Source organism: Lissotriton helveticus, chromosome 6 (assembly GCF_964261635.1).
Source record: "Lissotriton helveticus chromosome 6, aLisHel1.1, whole genome shotgun sequence".
In the NCBI taxonomy this organism is placed as follows: domain Eukaryota; kingdom Metazoa; phylum Chordata; class Amphibia; order Caudata; family Salamandridae; genus Lissotriton; species Lissotriton helveticus.
The window spans coordinates 1150468739-1150486554 of NC_136067.1; the positions used below are offsets into that span (position 1 = coordinate 1150468739).

At 48.6% G+C, this 17816-nt stretch overlaps 1 protein-coding gene across 1 annotated transcript in view; it reads left to right on the plus strand.

Moving 5' to 3' along the window:
- LOC144763326 (sodium-dependent glucose transporter 1-like) overlaps window positions 1-17816 on the plus strand; it is a 191159-nt gene that overhangs the window by 81166 nt on the left and 92177 nt on the right. The window contains exon 2 of the mRNA XM_078648811.1: window positions 9307-9475. Coding sequence (XP_078504937.1) covers window positions 9307-9475 — 169 coding nt within the window. The remainder of the gene's footprint in view (window positions 1-9306; window positions 9476-17816) is intronic.

The following is a 17816-nucleotide window of genomic DNA, read 5'->3' on the forward strand; positions in this document are numbered from 1 at the left end:
CAGAGGATGCGAAATGTACAATGGCTGCAGGAAGTAGATTTCGGTCTCAGATCCACATTATGCCAGCCTGTGGTTACTAGGGTTTAAGTATGACCCCAAGTCTTAGGATCAGATGCTCTCTGATGCACATGAAGGGCATCAGGGGGCTGGAGCTGAAGCTTTGTCGTTAAATGCAAGAAACTGGGCAGGTTGCACTCCGAGGAGCAGACACACTTCTCCAAATTGCAGGGTTGCTCCGGCTCTAGGCTCCACTTATGCTCATCCTTGGGTGAATCAAAGATTAAATAGAGAGGCCAGTCTCTCCACAAAAGCAATAGATCGAAAAGGGACCTGTGACCATCCTGTCACTTTGCCCCAAGGAGAAGTCACATTTTCAGAGGACTTGCTCTGGTTCCGTAGTTTGATTCTGAAACAATCCAATAGCTGGTATACAGGTGCTCCCAGAGTTCCCTGGTCTGTTTTCGACCCAGCAGAAGATGGAGGCCTTAATAGAAGCCATGTTGCGTTGTTTTAGCAGGATACTGCTCCATCTGGCATGCCTATGGTACCTTGATGGCTGGCTTGCCACAGATAGTCACGGGCTGTGTCTGCAACACCTTTCTGTCACAACAGCATTGGGAAGAGATGTTCCATATTGGATATCTGCCAGGCTGCCACATGAAAATACTGTCTCGACATCCAAGTCTGCGGATACGGCCTTTTCACCTGCTTGGTTCTGCAGGACTCCCTGGTATAAGTTTACTCCCAAGACTTTCCCCATTTTGGCAGGCACTGCTATGTTTTCTATTCAAGTGGTGAGAAATCTGGGACTTCCGGGTCGGTGGCGCAAGATGGCAGCTGCAAACTAAATCGCCTCCCGATCCACCCACACCTGGCCACAAGTATCCTGCCTGCTACAAGCCTTCTGCTCACCGTGAATCTTGCCTCTATCTGGAGGGACAGTACTGCCTGCGGGATTGACCGGGAGCTGCTAGAGGTTGACCGCCGAGGATGCGGCTCTGTACGAATCGACGCCGAGACATGTTGGGCTCCCTTTCATCCTCTCATCTGAAGAATACACTGGGTTAGAGGGGCCTGCCAACATCCACTCCAACAACCCACAACTGGTGCCACTTGGGGGCTGGTGCTGGCGCACACCGGGACCAGGGGTTCCCCAGAAGAAATTCCTGCAGGGGGGACCTCTACTTGATAGTTTTCCCCTTCTGTCCAGGTCGACGGCCATCAGTCGTGGTGTCCCGCGCTTCAGAGGGCTGGCTGGGGTTTTTGCCACAGTCCACCAATGAGATCTTGGAAATCAGACAGAAAATATGGGCAAAGACAGGACCCCTGCCTGGGGCATCAGGGGAAGTTAGATAAACATACACATCACAGGCGGACGGGCTGGGCTCTGACACAGCCCTGCGATCTCATTACAGACAGAGGTCTCCCTGAAAATTCTCCTATCGGCCGTTCAGACCTCCCAAAAAGTACTGGAGGAGAAGATTGGGGGCAACAGGGTTGAACTATCCCTGCTCTGTCAGGACATAAGAAATGTGGCTGAATGCACAACAGACTCAGAATCCTGTGTCTCCTCAGCCGAGGATGAACTCGACTCAATGTACTGGGCCCCCAAGAAACGTACGGAGACATCAACATTACTTCAAATGTTGAAGAGGCAGATGGGATGGCCCGTTGTAACAATGTGTGCCCGATTGGTCTCCCTAAAGCAGCAGAAAGGTGCAACTTGGTGCTCTTTTTACAGACATGGTTCAGAACGAGGGTGCCAGAGGAGCAGCTGTAATTCAGCTTCCTCTTAGAACGAGTGCACAAACCATTCGGCCCTAAGGGCTCCTCCTGGGGCCCCTCCCCAACTGATAATAAAAATACTGAACTATGCAGACTGGGATTTGATCCTTCGCACGGCCAAGACCTCAGCGGAACTACGTTGCAAATTCTTTAAAGTATCACTATTCCCTGACTACACCACGAAAGTGCAACAATCTAGGAAATCCTTCCACGGAGTCAATAAAAAACTCCAAGCTATGCAACTAAAATCAGGATGAAACTACTTCTTAAAGAAAAATCATTATTTTTCAAGTCCCTGGAACAGGCCTACATAAAGCTTGAACACACACCACCATGGCCATGTCTGACTCTGGGTTTGAATGCTGCAGCCCAACACAAAATCGTAACCCTTTCACTGCTAGGACTCCCTGCCCCAACCCCCTGGTGCTAAGCCTTTTTTGACTATTTGGGGTAGTTCGCGCTTAGGCCATTGTAACTTTGACCACATAAGATATCCACACCAAATTTGCGTCCTTTTCTTCCAACATCATGGGGATTTTAAAGGTACCCAGGATTTGTTGATCTCCCTGGAGGGGACCCACAAATCTTTGAAAAATGGGAAAAAAGTGCTGCAGCTGAAACCGTCTGTTTTTTCCATGTAAATGGTGTCAACAAAGGGTTTGTGGTGCTGAAATCACCATCTTCCCAGCTTTAAGGGACTGACAGACTTTTTTCAGAAAACCAACATTTTTTACAGTTTTGGCATTTTACTGGGACAAAGCCTATTTTTTCTATTGTTGGTGCTTTCAACCTCCTTCCAGTTGATAGTAAAAAAAATGGGTATGAAAGCAATAATGGATCCTGGGAAGCTATACATTTCTGAAAAGTAGGCAAAATCCTGAATTCAGCCAAGGGTCATTTGTGTAGATCCTTGAAGGTTTTCTTATATTTGTGCCAACATTTTCACCTGTAACTTCTTCTAAGCATGACAGATTTTTTAGAGCAATATATCTACATCCGCTGGACTCTTCTGGTTGTGGGAATATATAGGACATGTAGGTTCACCAAGAACCGAGGACCACAGAGCCAATAACTGAGCAGCGTCTCGCAATGGTTTTTTATTGTGTACCGAGTATATGTGAATTCGTTTGGGGAAAATATAAAACATAAATAGTGAAAAATCGGTATGAAAGATACCTATGTATTTCTGAAATGGGAACAAAATATAGAGTTTAGCCAGCGCTTCCCCCATGGGTGGATGCCAGGATGGAGTGGTTCCATCATTAGCACACGCCCACCATGGCACATAACGGAACCGTTCCGTCGTGAGCATGGAATGGGTTGATGTTTCTAGTTCAGGGCGACAGATGCTTCAAGTTGGGAAGTATGGGTTGCTGGGTAGTGTGGGGGGGGGGGTTTATATTACTGTTTGCTGTTTTACCCGCATGAGTGTATCTGCGAATGCACCAATATCCACTAATCTACACACTAAAGATGATCAATGCACAGCCTAGTGCCAATATCAAAGTGATGTCCTGGACTGTCAATGGCCTTAATGATCCGGGTAAAAGAGGGGCGATCCTCCAATATGCTAAGAAATATACTCCCAGGTCCTCCTTTTAGAGACCCACTTGCTGGGCGCTCAGTGCCACTTTCTGGGCATCTACGGGCACACCGGATTTTACCATTCAGGCTTCACAATGGGCTCCTGGGATGTGGCCACTCTCCTGCACAACGTCTTCTCTATGACAGTTACTGAGGTGCGACACGACCCCCTGGGCATGTATGTTGCAGTACTAAGTGTGTTGGAGAGAGGTCTTAGGTCCCTGGTAAGTGTATATGTTCAGTCACTAGTTGGGCCGTGTTTTGGACCCACTGGGTCCTTTTTTCAAGTGTCCGTAAGTACGTAGACACTTAGTCAACACACCTTAGCGCATGTGTAGGTCCTTTTTTTTCACTTTCCACGTGGCACTACACACTTTGCCACTCACCACATTCACGGTCCTGAAGAAAGCCCCGTTAACATTTCCAAGCGGGTTGAAACATGTAGACCTATCACATAGACAACTAATATATATAATTTATTTTTTAGTTGCACCACACATTTTTTAATCATATCCTGAGCTGCCACTAATAAAAGTTCACAGGCAAGGATTCTCAGAGGTATTTTTAATTCCCATCACACCACACACCTGCACTACATCAGCTCCGCTGTAATCGGGCGTTGTAGCACAACCGGGGGGCATTCGCCCACCCGGTTGGGACCCCAATGATGAAGCATGACACCAACTAGGTTGGTGTTTGAGGGGTCTTTTAAACAAACCCAGTGGGTCCAAAACTGTGCCCAACTAGTAATTGTACCACACGCATAATGGGTTCGTCCATCGTTGTTTAACATATATTACATTGTGGATACGGACGCACCCCTTCCTTTCCCTTGCTCTCTCATAGTTTTTTTTTTACAAGTGTATACGTTCCCCCAATTCTGGCGGTAAATCCCCAAGGGGCTCTGTTAGGCTTATTCCTTGATCTACTCGTGGAAAGACTGGTGGTCGGTGGGGAATTAAACACTGTAATGCACCCATAAAGTGACATCTTGGGCTTATCGGCCACCACCCTTCGTACATTTCTAGACATTGGTACCTGGGAAGGGTGAGAAAGGGAAACTGTACAAGGACATACCACACAGATTTATATTTACCTAGAATAGTGCGAGGACCAACCCCTGGCCAAGGGCTGGAAAGAAAGGGCTCCCGACTAGACAGGAGCCAACAGGTCAGGTCAGGACAGGTTCAGGACCGGACAGGTAACCTCCGCTAAGTGCAACGCCAGCGTCACACCCCTCTCTGCAGCTACTCTCGTTCCCCTTCTCTAGGACAGAGTCTTCTCCTTCAGCAAAACTCCTGATTCTTCTTTCAGAGTGCTCGACCATCCCTCTGAGGTCTGCGGCATCCACGATTCTTCTTCAGCATACGTTGGGTCAGTGACAGGTCTGTGACAAGTCAAACAATCTAACTGACCAAGCCTACCTTAGTTATACCATTTCCAGGGCATGTACCACCCCCAATGTTGCAAATTTGTGTTTTCCCTTTATTTGATTGGTCAGAAAGACGGGGAGAGGTCATAACACCATAACAGTATGAAGTCATTTTTCCTTATTTTAATTAAGCTAGATTCCCTTCCATAATTGTATTTTCCCATGTCTTTTATTCCACCAAGCAACATTTATTTTATTTATTATACAATGTTTAACAAATTTGCAGTTGATCTTCCCCTCTCCGGGTCAAGGGGTCAGTTTCTCAGGCGCATCGTGGGTAAAACGGGACTTGGCAGTAATTCAATGCCACCGTTTGAGGCCCTTCAGTGCTCCCAGCACATGCGCAGAGGGATTTCAAAATGGCGGTTCAAGTCACCCTTTAGGCCCAAATACGACCTATCAATAAAGTCAAAGAGAGAGAGAAAGCGACATTAGAATACAAAAATAAACAATTGCACTGTATACCACTTATTTCTACTCTAGCCCCATTACTTTATTTTAACTATAGCATTAGGAAATTAGCGAAACACACAAGGTTTTAGCTTAAGCGAAAGTATGTGCAGTAGCATGTGAGTTTTGAAACGGCCATATTAAGCTCTAAAGCGCAGCTGCAAAGATTTCCCACCAAAAGCGAAAGACGTCATACTACGTAGATGCAGTAGACGCATGCGCAAAAGGGTTCCCGCGTTTTCGGCAGCCTTTTTAATACACTCTGGTTACTGATTAGTAAAACACATATGCAATCTTCCCCTACATAAAATAAATGTCGTGTGGTGCAATTATTAGTATTTACAAGACATGTTGGTTAATTTGTTACATGTTATATCGAGCGGACTGAGTCCAAGCAAGTTTCGTTACATATGAAACCTTGCTCCATCACCACCATAGTGGTTATTCTAAAATCAGAGAAACCCACCAGAGAATGTGCCTCATACAGACCCAGTTCACTGACACCAAAGTCAAAATACTAACTAGAGTGCTGGCATCCAGAGTATTTGGCGTGGTCTAAGCACATTTAGTTTGGGACAAGGACAGATTCCTCCCACATGGAGCAACCAGACGCTGCATTAGGCGACTTAACGTAGCTCTTGCTAACATTGACAAATTAACAGAACCATCAGCCCTGATTGTAGTGGACTTCGTAAAGACCTTTGGCTCAGAAGTCTGGTCTTCCTTCTACAAGTGATCAAACGTATGAATTTCGGACAGCCATTTCGGGCATGCTTGCATCTATACTTAAAAGCCCTTGCCAGGGTTTCTGTTCACAGGGTACTTGGGAGGGATGCCCCCTCTCACCCCTGCTCTTCACCCTCATGGTAGAGCCGCTGGCCCAATGGCTACGGTTAGATGTGCAGCTACATGTTAGCAACTGGGGTGAGGGGGTGGAGGATAGAATCATGCTTTGTGCTGACGCCTACGGTACGTACAGAGACCGCAAAGCTTTATCTCGCGACTAATGCATATCTATGGTGCAGCTTCAAGTCTGAGGGTAAATTGGGACAAATCAAGAATTGTTCCCCTCACTGATGCAGCTTGCTTCCCACCCTTAATCCCAGCTGCTTTACAGCTGAAGCCGGGACCCTTTTAAGTATCTGAGAATTTTCATCTCCCAAGACCCAAAGAAAGCTGGAATCTGAACATAACACCCCTATTGACTAAACCAAAAGCCCACACCGAGGCCTGGGGCGAACTACCGCTTTCCATAATGATCAGAGGTGTCCCTTCAAAATGATCTCCTTTCCCAAAATACTGTATATATTACAACACAATCCTTACTGACTACACACCTTTTCTTCCTATTAATGCAATGCCCCCCCGCGCTCACTCTTCCACGATAGCTGTTAATAAAATGTGTACAATCAGCATGCGAAGGAGGGCTAGGCATTCCTGAACTACAACTCGATTGGGCAGCCCTGCTGCTTCCCACCAAAGACCCACTTCGAAACGATCTGACCTTATAGCTCGAGCTGAGTGCACTGGTGGGTCTAGGAGTCCTGGCCCACCAATACAGCAAGGGCCCAACTGACCTCCTCCCCCTCCCTTCCAAAATTACGCAAACCAGTTGGTACAGGATCCTGTGGTCAATACCGTTGAATCAAAAATTAATTTGAGAGCCTGCCCATATGCTGGCGCCTGGATCCCAGATGTTATCTGGCTCAAGGGCTTCCAACACTGGGTCATAGATTTAACCACTCAATATGACCTGCACAAATCCCAATGTTTCCAATTTTTGTGGCTGTGACACACCTTTGACACCTACAAGACTGACTCCCCTGCTAGACTTCAACCCTCTTAAAGCCATATTGACCATGACAATGATTGAAAACAAGGGCATTTCCAGTGTATACTGATAGCTAATCAACAACGATCCAAATGGACAGGTCCAATGGCTCCAGTCCAAATGGATAATTGGCATTGGTGAACTAACTGTTGACGACTGGCAAGATGCGAAGATGGCTGCACAGGAATTAGCAATCGCTGCCTGACTGGGACGTATGCAATTCAAATTCTTTCACAGAGTATATTACTCTCAGATTATACCACATGGAAAGATCCCAATCCCCTGATTGCACACGATGCGGCCAGACACCTGGCTCATTCATACACCTAATATGGGCATGCCTCATCTTGCACACATGCTGGACACAAATTAACAAGCTCCTTGGTGAGATTGGGGGTGTTTCAGTGGATGAAACGCCAAAGAATGTGATGGTAGCAAGGGATACCAGAGACAGATTGTCCTTGTCCACTTAATGGTCAAATGAGACGTGGCTCATCACCGGCGGTCCCAAATAACCCCTCCCATATTGCAATGGATTCGGGGATGGAACACTGCACGGTGTCAGAGAAGGTAGTTTACAATAACAGAGGCTGTGCAACTCCACACTGATGGTGGGATTAATGACTTGAACTGCCTCAAGGCCCACAAGATCATCCCTCCTCCAGGAGTGACTACCATGAGTCGGACACTAGGTCTCCTCTGCACTTGCCGAACCGGGACACACTATATAACTGTGTATTGTGATTGTAATCCTGTGTTGAAGTTGGACTTTCATGCACATTATGCAGTGAACTGGTCATCTGTGTTTCATGGGGAAAGCGAAAAAACAGAATAAAAGAAAAAAGAGGTGAGGAATCTGTGGTTATAAGTACAAGGAAAGAACAAGGTTCTTACCATTCATATCGCCCTTTCTGGTGGTGAATACTATATCGACCCGTAGATTCCTCACCACTTGCCTGCCCTCATTCTGTGAAGATTCTAAAAAGGTCTCATGGTGAATATTGCGCACTATCACCCTTAAGGCTGTCATGGTCTATCCACACCTGAGGTTGCAGAAGAGATTGAAGGAAAACTGACTTCAATAGACCGGGTTTCTTCTTTATACAGCTCTGTTTTCGTCATTCCCTGGTACAGCGTGAGGTCGCCACGGAGCCACCTATTGTAGTTTAGGAGCATTTGCTTTCAGAAATGTATGTATTAAATCTGTCGCCTGTGGGAAATTCCAGAGGTGAGGAATCTGCAGTTAGAGTAGCTACTATAAAGAGCGCTGCCAAAGGTAACTTGCCTACAGTGCTAAGCACTCTACTCGCATTGACCGGTATAATGAGATTGAGATAGTCTACTTATTGAATCTAATGTAGGGAGGAGGCACAGTGGTCAAGACATACTGTGCGGCAGAAGATCACCAAGCGTTTGTAAAGTCAACACGTCTTGCCTTTACTATAATGTGCTCTTTTTTCCTGCATGGTGCCACCGACTACATGCAGGCATACAGGACAACCGTCTTGTAAAGGTTTTTATAGGTTTTTTCAAGTTACAAGAAGGTTGCAGTATATACAGGCTCGGTGGCCACCTTCGAATTTTTTTTCACCAAGTCTTGATGGCCAAATGACATTATTGACTTTGCTAATGCTTGTGGTGAAAATCACCAAGCACTGGCAAAGCCAAAAGCAGGAGAGCAGCAGGGCTACATACTGCAGGGGTGTACAGACACAGAGAGTGGTTGTTGGAAACCAGTGTAGAGGTCATAACCGGGTACTACTTAAAGCCCACCCAACTAATGAGTACTCTTATAAAATGCCAGCAAACGATGGATGCATCTGACCAAAAGCCAACTCTTGTTGTATTGTAAGTGTATGTTGCATGTAGTAGTGCACTGGTAACATGAGGTCGCTGGGAGAAGGCGACTGCTGTGTAGAAGTGAGACCTAAAAATGTGTGTTGGCCTCACTGTTTCAAGTTTAACAGTTTCCAGTAAAAGCTACTAGCTGTTAGATTTTAATAGCTACAAGATAGAATGCACAATTTGTTCCATGTAAATTACCGCAGAGGGCAATTTTATGCTTGCATTACTTAAGCATGTATTGAGCAGCTTTTACAGGTGTATAAGATTTCTCCCTGTTACACATTTTCAGTATTAACATATAAATACATACTGCTTAATGTAATTGATCTAGGATTTTAAATTGTTTTGTTTAAAATGTTCTCCTTTTTTTCTCTTCTAGGGAATGGCCATTGCTGTATTGGGCCCCACTTTTAAACAATTGTCTGAGAATGTGAATTCCAATGTGGCCAATATATCCTACATTATCGTTGGCCGGTCATTGGGGTATCTTGGCGGTTCGGTGATTGGAGGGATTCTTTTTGATTGCATGAATCAGCAACTTCTGCTAGGTAAATGCTACCACAAACTGTATGTGTTGTTATATTGTGGGTGGTAATTTATTGCTTGTGCATCCATGTCCAAAATAAGCCACACCTATGCTTGGATGGTATATTGCCAGTTATCTTGCTAGTCTTTGGCATGATTTATTTATTTATTTATTTTTTTAAAGACCTTTAATGTCCAACATGTACGTTACACAGCATTCAGCTTACAACCCAGCCGGGCCAGCTGCGAGTAATGAGTATTGCATCAAGCGTAGCAAAGGAACACAGCTTTAAGGCCGACAACCCTGGGGTTCGGCAGCGTATATCAATGTGTCATGATACTTCACAATCATACAATCATTCGGCGCTATATAAGTGTGGGTCTATGTTTTTTTTTCCATTTTACCTGCGAACTCAGAGCTACAGCGTTAGGTTGGCACTCATCAGCGTCTTCAGGTTAGGCAGAGCCCACTATGACACCTGTGTATCGTTAGAAAGAGTATCAGTTGAGTTCGTCCTGCAGGCGGGCGTGGTGCTACACAAATGGGGGATGAGGCTGCTCAGTATCCAAGTGTGTTGGTGAGCGTGTATCTACGTAGCTCACCCACCTTGACGAGAGTGTCTGATATCTGTGTTGGCACTCAGGTGAAACGCCTAGGCCACAGCTGCCATTCCCGAAGGCCTCGTAGTGTATTAAGTGCAACAGGCCCTAGTTCGTGGTGCTCCGCTGTGGGTCCAGAATCCAGCATGTCAACCCGTTCCGGTAAGGCCTTGAGGGGTGGCGGTGAAAGTGCCCCAGGGGGCACCATGTTCGGTTCTATGGACAAATTCCTCACCAGGGTGGCGGCTGTCATTGACAACGAGCTCGCCATATCAGAACGGCGCCTTTCTTTTGACTTCCCCCCTTCCAAAAGTCCATCTCCAGCACTAGTGATGTCCTCACTAAACTCCATTTCCCCTGCACTCTTGCCTGGGGACCTACCTGGGGATTCTCACATTGCACCACTAGAGGTTGGTACAGATGGGGCAGAAAGCTTGCCGACTGATCCTCACTTCGCCAGCCCTTGTACCGTGCTTGTAGAGTCCCGCTCCGACCCACCCATAGCCGGTTCTCCTGGCACTCAGTCCCAATACTGCTCTGATGCTCCCACTCCCGACCCACAACCTCCGCCCAAGACTCGATCTACCCAGGGGCTTACGAAAAGGAAAGGGAAAAGGGCGACAAACATTCGAAAGGGCTGTCCATCCACGCTCATCAAGCACGCCAGGTACCCGCCCCAGAGGGGCCCCACACCCCCAGGTGCTGGAGGATCTGTATCATCAGGGATCTTTAATACCTCTCCAATTGTAGCTGACACAGTGCTACCTCCCCTGCTGGTCCCATCAGCACCTGACCTAGCCAATGAGGGTCCCTCTCTGGAGTCGATCGAGAAGCTGGTCAGGTCTCTTTTGGTACCACTTACTGACCAAGTCAAGAGGTTGGGGGATAGGCTTGACTGCTTTGAACAGGTCACCAGGGACAACTTCTTTTCCCTGAAAACCCTGTTCAAACTTCAGCCAAAGCTCAGCGAGGATAGGACAGACAGGATAGATAGGAACACTGGGAAAGAGGTTTTAGTGAGACACCCTTCAGGAGAACAGTTGACGCAGCCGCCCAAGCGACCAGTTTCTGGGAACACTACCTCGGTTGTCTCCCAGGATGGCCCGAGGCAGACAAGGCCGAATGTCTCCACTCATGCTGCCCAAGTGCATGCTATCCCTCCCCCAGTAGTAACAACCCCTGTGCCTAATCAAGGCCAAAGGAAACACCAGAAGGGAGGGACGGGTCCAACTTCGCAACCTGGGGCCGCTTCACACGCCAAAACTGGCGGCACAGCGACAACCCTTAAGGCTACACCCACCCCTGTTCCGCCCATAAACCCTTCTCCATCAGCTTTTCCTCAGAAAACCACAAGAAAGTGTCCCCCAGTTAACCTCCCCCCTGAGTGCCACCCGTTTGTTGTCGTTCTCACCAAAGTCCCCCCTATTAGGAGTACCCAGCAGGAAAACCACCAGGCACTTAAGAATAAGGTCATCCACTGGCTGAAAACCAACAGGCCCCTGCCTCCGGGAGTGGATGGCATAATTCTTGGCGTACGCAGGGTGGGATGGATTGGAAACGGGAAAAAATCTCTTGAAGGGGATTGCGTGGTGGTAAATTTCCAAGACGCAAGAGTCGCCCATCTGATATGCTCCCAAGGGCGATCCATGGCTGGAACGGGTATCGACGCAGTCGACTTAACATTCTTTTACCCACGGTCTATCACGACCATTTCCACCTTCCACCTTGGACAACCCACCTACAATAGCAGTCCTGGGGGCCAATTTCCTGTAGAAAATATCGTCCACGGTCACTCTTCCCCGGGAGTTTTCTCACAGCGGCTATTCCCAGCTCCAGTGATACCGAACTGGGGTTCCTGGGGTTGCTGACTCTGTGATGTTCCCGGGGAGGACCTTGTGGCTTTGAGTCCTGCTGTTGAGCCTACACCTCGCCTTAAAACCTGTAGCTCCTCGATTACATCGCAAATTCAGGCTACTGCCGAGCTTGCAAAAAAGCAAGGGGAGACCGGGGCATCTCTTGACCTTCTGGTTAGCCTCCCTGGTGTGGGTGTTGCGGACATACCGCTCCCTGTCAAGGACTGTAGCATTACGGCTGTGACGGACCCCCCGATTAGGGTTTTCAGCTGGAATGTGGCGGGCCTCGAGAGGAAGCTAGCGCTGCCGGACTGGAACGCGCTAGTGGAGCAATACTCCATATGCCTGTTCCAGGAAACCTGGAGTGGGGTGCCCCTGCATAAGGCAGGATATTCCACCCACTTTTTGCCAGCAGTACATAGTGCAACTGGTAGGGGCCGCCCTTCGGGTGGCCTATTAATCTGGGTGGCTTCAGAACTCAATTGCAGGGTGGTGGAGCGGGATACCAAATGCCCGGATCTCCTTAATATATTGCTGAGAAATTCCCAGGGCCGAGTCATCCTAAACATTTTTAACATCTACGCCCGAGGCACAAAGGGGGGTAGAGAATCCCCAGTAATAGCCTGTCTGGAAGCCCAGCTCCGCTCGTCTCCTCATAGGTCTTGTACCTTGTTGGCGGGCGACTTGAATTGTACCTTTGAGCCCCTGGATCTTGAAATTCTAACAGACCAAGAGGAACATGACAGTAGGTGGGGGATTCCGCCCCTTGATCTTAGTCCTATCAAAAAGTGGACAGAAGTGGCCCTCCAGATCAACTCATTAGCTATGGAGTTTGGTCTGAGGGCTGCCAATGGCAGGACTAAGTCCGACAAAGTAGGGGCCCATACCTACAACAGGCCAGGGCATACGTCACGGATTGACTACTTTCTCCTTGACATACACCTGTGGAGCATGGTGGAGGACATGGTGATTATACCATCGGTTGAGAGTGATCATAATCTCCTCTCCCTCACCTTGTCCTACAGGTGGCTTATTAGCATTGCGAGCAGAACTTCTCGTAACCCCGCCCCGGACCTGTCAGTAGTTACAAACTGTGGACGGCGGCTAAAGTGGGCGAAGTTGGCACTTTCAGAGGAGAAAACTTCTGCCATTAGGCAGCTCCTTGCCTCAGCCCTAGTCAATCTTGACCCCCAAGAGGAAGGGTTGATGGAGGTGGCTCCTAGGTTTTGTACCATAACTCAGGCTATTAGTGACCTCTTTGTAGTTCCAGCTAATACGAGCAGAAGGAAATCAAGCTCACGATCTGGACAGGGCTGGTACAATCAGAAGTGTAGGGAGGCGAAGTCACTTCTCATTGAAGCAGTCAAGTCCAAATTACCGTCCAGGACTAGGGAGGCCAGGAGACACTATGCACTCTGTCAAAAAAATGCTAGGATGGAGTGGGAGGATAATTTCTGGCAGGACCTCCTGGCTGCCAGTCGTGGGAAAGACGCCAAAGGTTTTTGGGACATGGTGGGCAAAAGGAACCGTCCTGACGACACTCTGAGGACCTGTACCATCAATGCCCAGACATGGTTCTCCCACTTCCAAAAACTTTATTCTGCCGCTGAAGGCCCACTAAACGATTCTTTTAACCTCCCGCCCTTTACCCTAGTTCAAGACCTGGAACTTTTTTCTGTTTTGGATGTTACAAAGCAGATTAAAACCTTGGTTCCATTGAAAGCAGCTGGTCCGGATGGCCTACCAGGCGATATCCTCCGCGCTTATCCGGAAGAATGGGGGGTACTAATTTCTGCACTCCTCAATGCAATTATTGTGGGAGGCCCCGTGCCAGACTCCTGGAGAGGTGCGGAGGTGGTCCCCATCTACAAAAAGGGCAGCCGGGATCTACCCGGGAATTATAGGCCTATAAGCCTAATAGACTCGAGCCAGAAACTGGCGGGGAAAGCCATTTTGGGGAGGATCTCCCAATGGGTGGACGATAACCACATCCTGTCCGATATGCAAGCTGGGTTCCGTTCAGGTACAGGAACTATCGAACAGGTCTTTAGGCTCCTGTTACTATACTGGAAGGTGGTGGTACTGGGCAAAGGCAGTCTTTACTTGGCCTTCATTGACCTAAAGACTGCCTTTGACCTGGTACCTAGGGAGGAACTTTGGAGGGTGCTTCACGGTCTAGGGATGCCCCCGTATATACTAAACCTCCTTATCAACCTGCACACCAACACCTATGCCCAGGTTAGATGGGGGCTGAACGGGGAAAAGACCGATAAGATCAGGGTCGAGAGGGGAGTAAGGCAGGGTTGTGTCCTGGCCCCTACCCTATTCTCCCTCTATATTAACGTGGTGGTAGATCATCTACTCTGCGAACCAGCAGACGCTCCCAGTCTGGGAGGAGTAAAAATTCCAACTTTGCTGTTCGCCGACGACACCCTCCTCATCTCTAAAACCCCCCAAGGTCTCCAGACACTTTTGAACCGCTTTCAGGACTTTTGTACCACTAAGGGACTTGTCATCAACGTGGATAAGACTAAGTACCTAGTTATGCATCCACCACGCAAACTTGGCCGCCCTCCCATTCTGAACTCCACACCCCTAGAAAGAGTGGCAGAATTCGACTACTTGGGAATTCGACTTAACGACGCGATGAGCTGGACCGCCCACATCAATAAAATGACAATGGCCCACAAAAGGGTGGGGGGGGCCCTTCTCAAGGAGTTCAACAACTCATCAAAACATTGTGTTGCCCCTCTACTAGATATATACAAAGCACGTGCGGTCCCTGCGTCACTTTATGGAGCCGAACTGTGGGGCTTGGGCAAAGTGGACTCACTGAGCAAGGCCGAAAATAAATTCATCAAAGATCTCCTTGCCATTCCATCGAGTAGCCCGACCATCCCAGTGCTCATGGATACTGGCTGCAAAGCTATAAGGGACCAGGCTCGGCTTCGACCCCTCTTGCTTTGGGCACGTCTGTGGAGGGTCCCGGAGCTAAAATCTTATGCCAATGGTCTAGCTGAGGTGATGCACTCCGACGGTTGGCATAGCATCAAATGGCTGAAGGACATTAAACATCTTCTAGGGGACTTAGGCCTGGATTCCTGCTGGCATAGCCACTCCGCTCCTCCGAAGGAGACCTTAAAAAAACTTTTTTGGGAGTGGGTTTGTGTGAAGCGCTTGAGAAGCCAGCAGCACTGCAAAACCACCGCAGCATTTCTGCTGTTAAAAGACGTTGTCACCTACGAGCCGTACATGGACATAATAACAGTTGCCATGGATAGGTCCTTGTACATCAAATTTCGGTTAGGAACCCTACCCTTGGCCGACTTTTGCTCCAGGTGGAATAAATCCCAGCCCACATCATGCTTCTGTGCTCTTTGTCGTGATAAACCAGAGACGGTGCCACACTTTCTTTTTGAATGCCCAGACTATGGTCGCCCCAGATCACGTTGGCTTGGTCCTATCTGCAGAGAACTGGGTACCCGTCAGCACTCTGTTGCACTTCGGATTCTTTTAACCAACACAGCCCCTCCTATCGTTTGTGCTGTTGCTAAGTTTTTAAAATGGGCTTGGTTGATTAGACTTAGAAGACTGTCCATATCAATTTAATTCTTTTTTTAATTAATTTATGCTGACCTAACGTGTTTTATTCTTATACTAAATGTACAGTCATACTTTTTTTCGACATGCTGTTTTTATCTTTTGTACTGCTTTTATGATATGTGCATATCGAAATAAAGCATCAATCAATCAATCAATTAAGTGCAATGATCTATCTGCGAGGGCCTGGTCCAAAAGGAGATAAGACCAGAATATCAATAAACCATAAAACAGTAACACAGGTAATACAAAAGTTAGGTAGGGGTGGATGGGGGCAGAGATAGCCACGTGTTCGGGGAGGGAAGTGCGGTGCTAGTGTGTCGGTTGCGGTCCAGTGGGTGGGTAGGTAGGAGACCGGAGGAGGGCAGTTTGCCCGTATGTCAAGTGCACAAGGGGAGAACCCCACTATAAGGGCTCGTCGGGTGTAGTGTTTTAATGCCTTGTGGGAAGCATTCGGTGGCTGGACCCAATGTTACAGCGTTTTGCGCGGGGATGTAGGCGTGAGAGGGGCAAAACACCCGCTATTGCGGAACGGTCAAGTATGTACACGGTGGGCAAGGCATGGTGGCCGTGTAGGCAGCGATCGGTGCATTGTATATGTCTCGTAGTAACCATTACAGGGAGGGGAAGGGGGGGCAGCATACAGTTCTTCACGTAATCCCCTGTTCCACACATTTCTGCTGAAAGGAGTGTAGGATGTCATCCCAGTGTTGTGCGATAGGAAATTTCCTGAGTCCCGCTGTCTCTTCTCGCCGCAGGACAGTGCTCTCCGCCCGCGCCCAATTCACTAGCGACAGGCTCCAGTGTCGGATGTGTGGGGGTGTGTCAGCCTTCCACCGCTTGGTAAGCAGTCTCTTGGCCGTGATCAGTCCGAGATCCCAGTAACGGGCCTGGACTTTGTTTAGTCGTGTACATTTGTACAATTCCAGTACGCAGGCCTCACATGTTTTCGGCACGTGGTCCTTGGTGCAATGTCGGAGTAACGCAGTCACCCCATCCCAATACTGCTGGAGGGCAGGACAAAGCCAGAGCATGTGGAGGAGGTCCGCTCCCAGTAGGGAACAGCGACCGCAGGCAGTATCAGTGACTGAAAAATATCTGTTTATCTTGTCCGGGGTGAGATATGCGCGATGCAGTATGTAGAGTTGTATGAGTTTGAAGCGAGGGTTGCCGGGGATGTTCACTGGGCCAGCCAGGATCATAGCCCACTCTTTGTCTGTCCAGTCCCTCCCCCTGTCTGTCGCCCACTTCTCCCTTAGTTGCACGGTTGTAGGATGAGTATGGAGAAGGAGTGCCTGCGCCATCCAATGAATTATGTGTGTGCCATTGCTCATGACATGAAGGTATTGTATAAAGTGATGTGTGGGTAGCTCACCAGACCTGTCCCCCCAAGCGGCAGTCAGCGTATGGATGAGGGATGCGTGTGATAGGAACTGTCCAGCTGGAAGAGACGTGTCTCCCACGAGATCCGCGAAGGGTAGGAGGGTGCCATCAGAGTATAGATCTCCCAGTGTTTCCACCCCCGCGGTGGTCCAGTTGTCCAGCTTTACAGCCGTCAAGGTCCCCGCCGTGGTCGGGGTGCCCAGTAGTGGTAGTATCGGGGCATATGGTACTGTCGCCCGGGTCAGACGCAAACAACGGAGGAAGCATCTGCGCGCCACCGCGAGCAGTAGTTGTGGTGGTCGTGGAGTCCGGGTCAGTGGATGAAACAACACGTGGATCTGCAACAGGGACCAGTCAGCGTTGTCTGTGGCTGTGTCTCCCAGGTTTTTACCACCTAGCCAACCCGACACCCACTGCATTTGCGCCGCTAGATAATATAACTCCATGTTGGGAACAGCTAGACCTCCCGCTTCAGTGGGCATATAGAGTTTCGTCAATGCAACTCGTGGCCGGCCCTTATTCCAGATCAGGTCACGGAGCAGGACCTCAAGGTCTCGAAACACCCGAGTAGGGACATAGGGTGGAATATTTGCAAAGTAGTACAGTAGCCTTGGTAGGACTATCATCTTTGTTAGGGCTATGCGGCTAGGAACGTTCAGTGGTAGCGTCTTCCAGAACCCAGCCTGTGCTCGGGTAGATGCGATCGCTCGCATCAGGTTCCCTTCCAAAATATCCGTAGGGTTACGGTAGATGTGTATCCCAAGGTACCTGAACGTCATGGGGTACCACTGTAATCTCTCGCCCCCGATGCGTATCTCGCTCTCGGGAACGTTCGGGTTAAAGGAGTAGGCTCCTGATTTGGCCCAGTTCACCTTCAATCCCGACATTTCCTCGAAAGTGCTGAATATGTCAGTGAGGGACGCTGGAA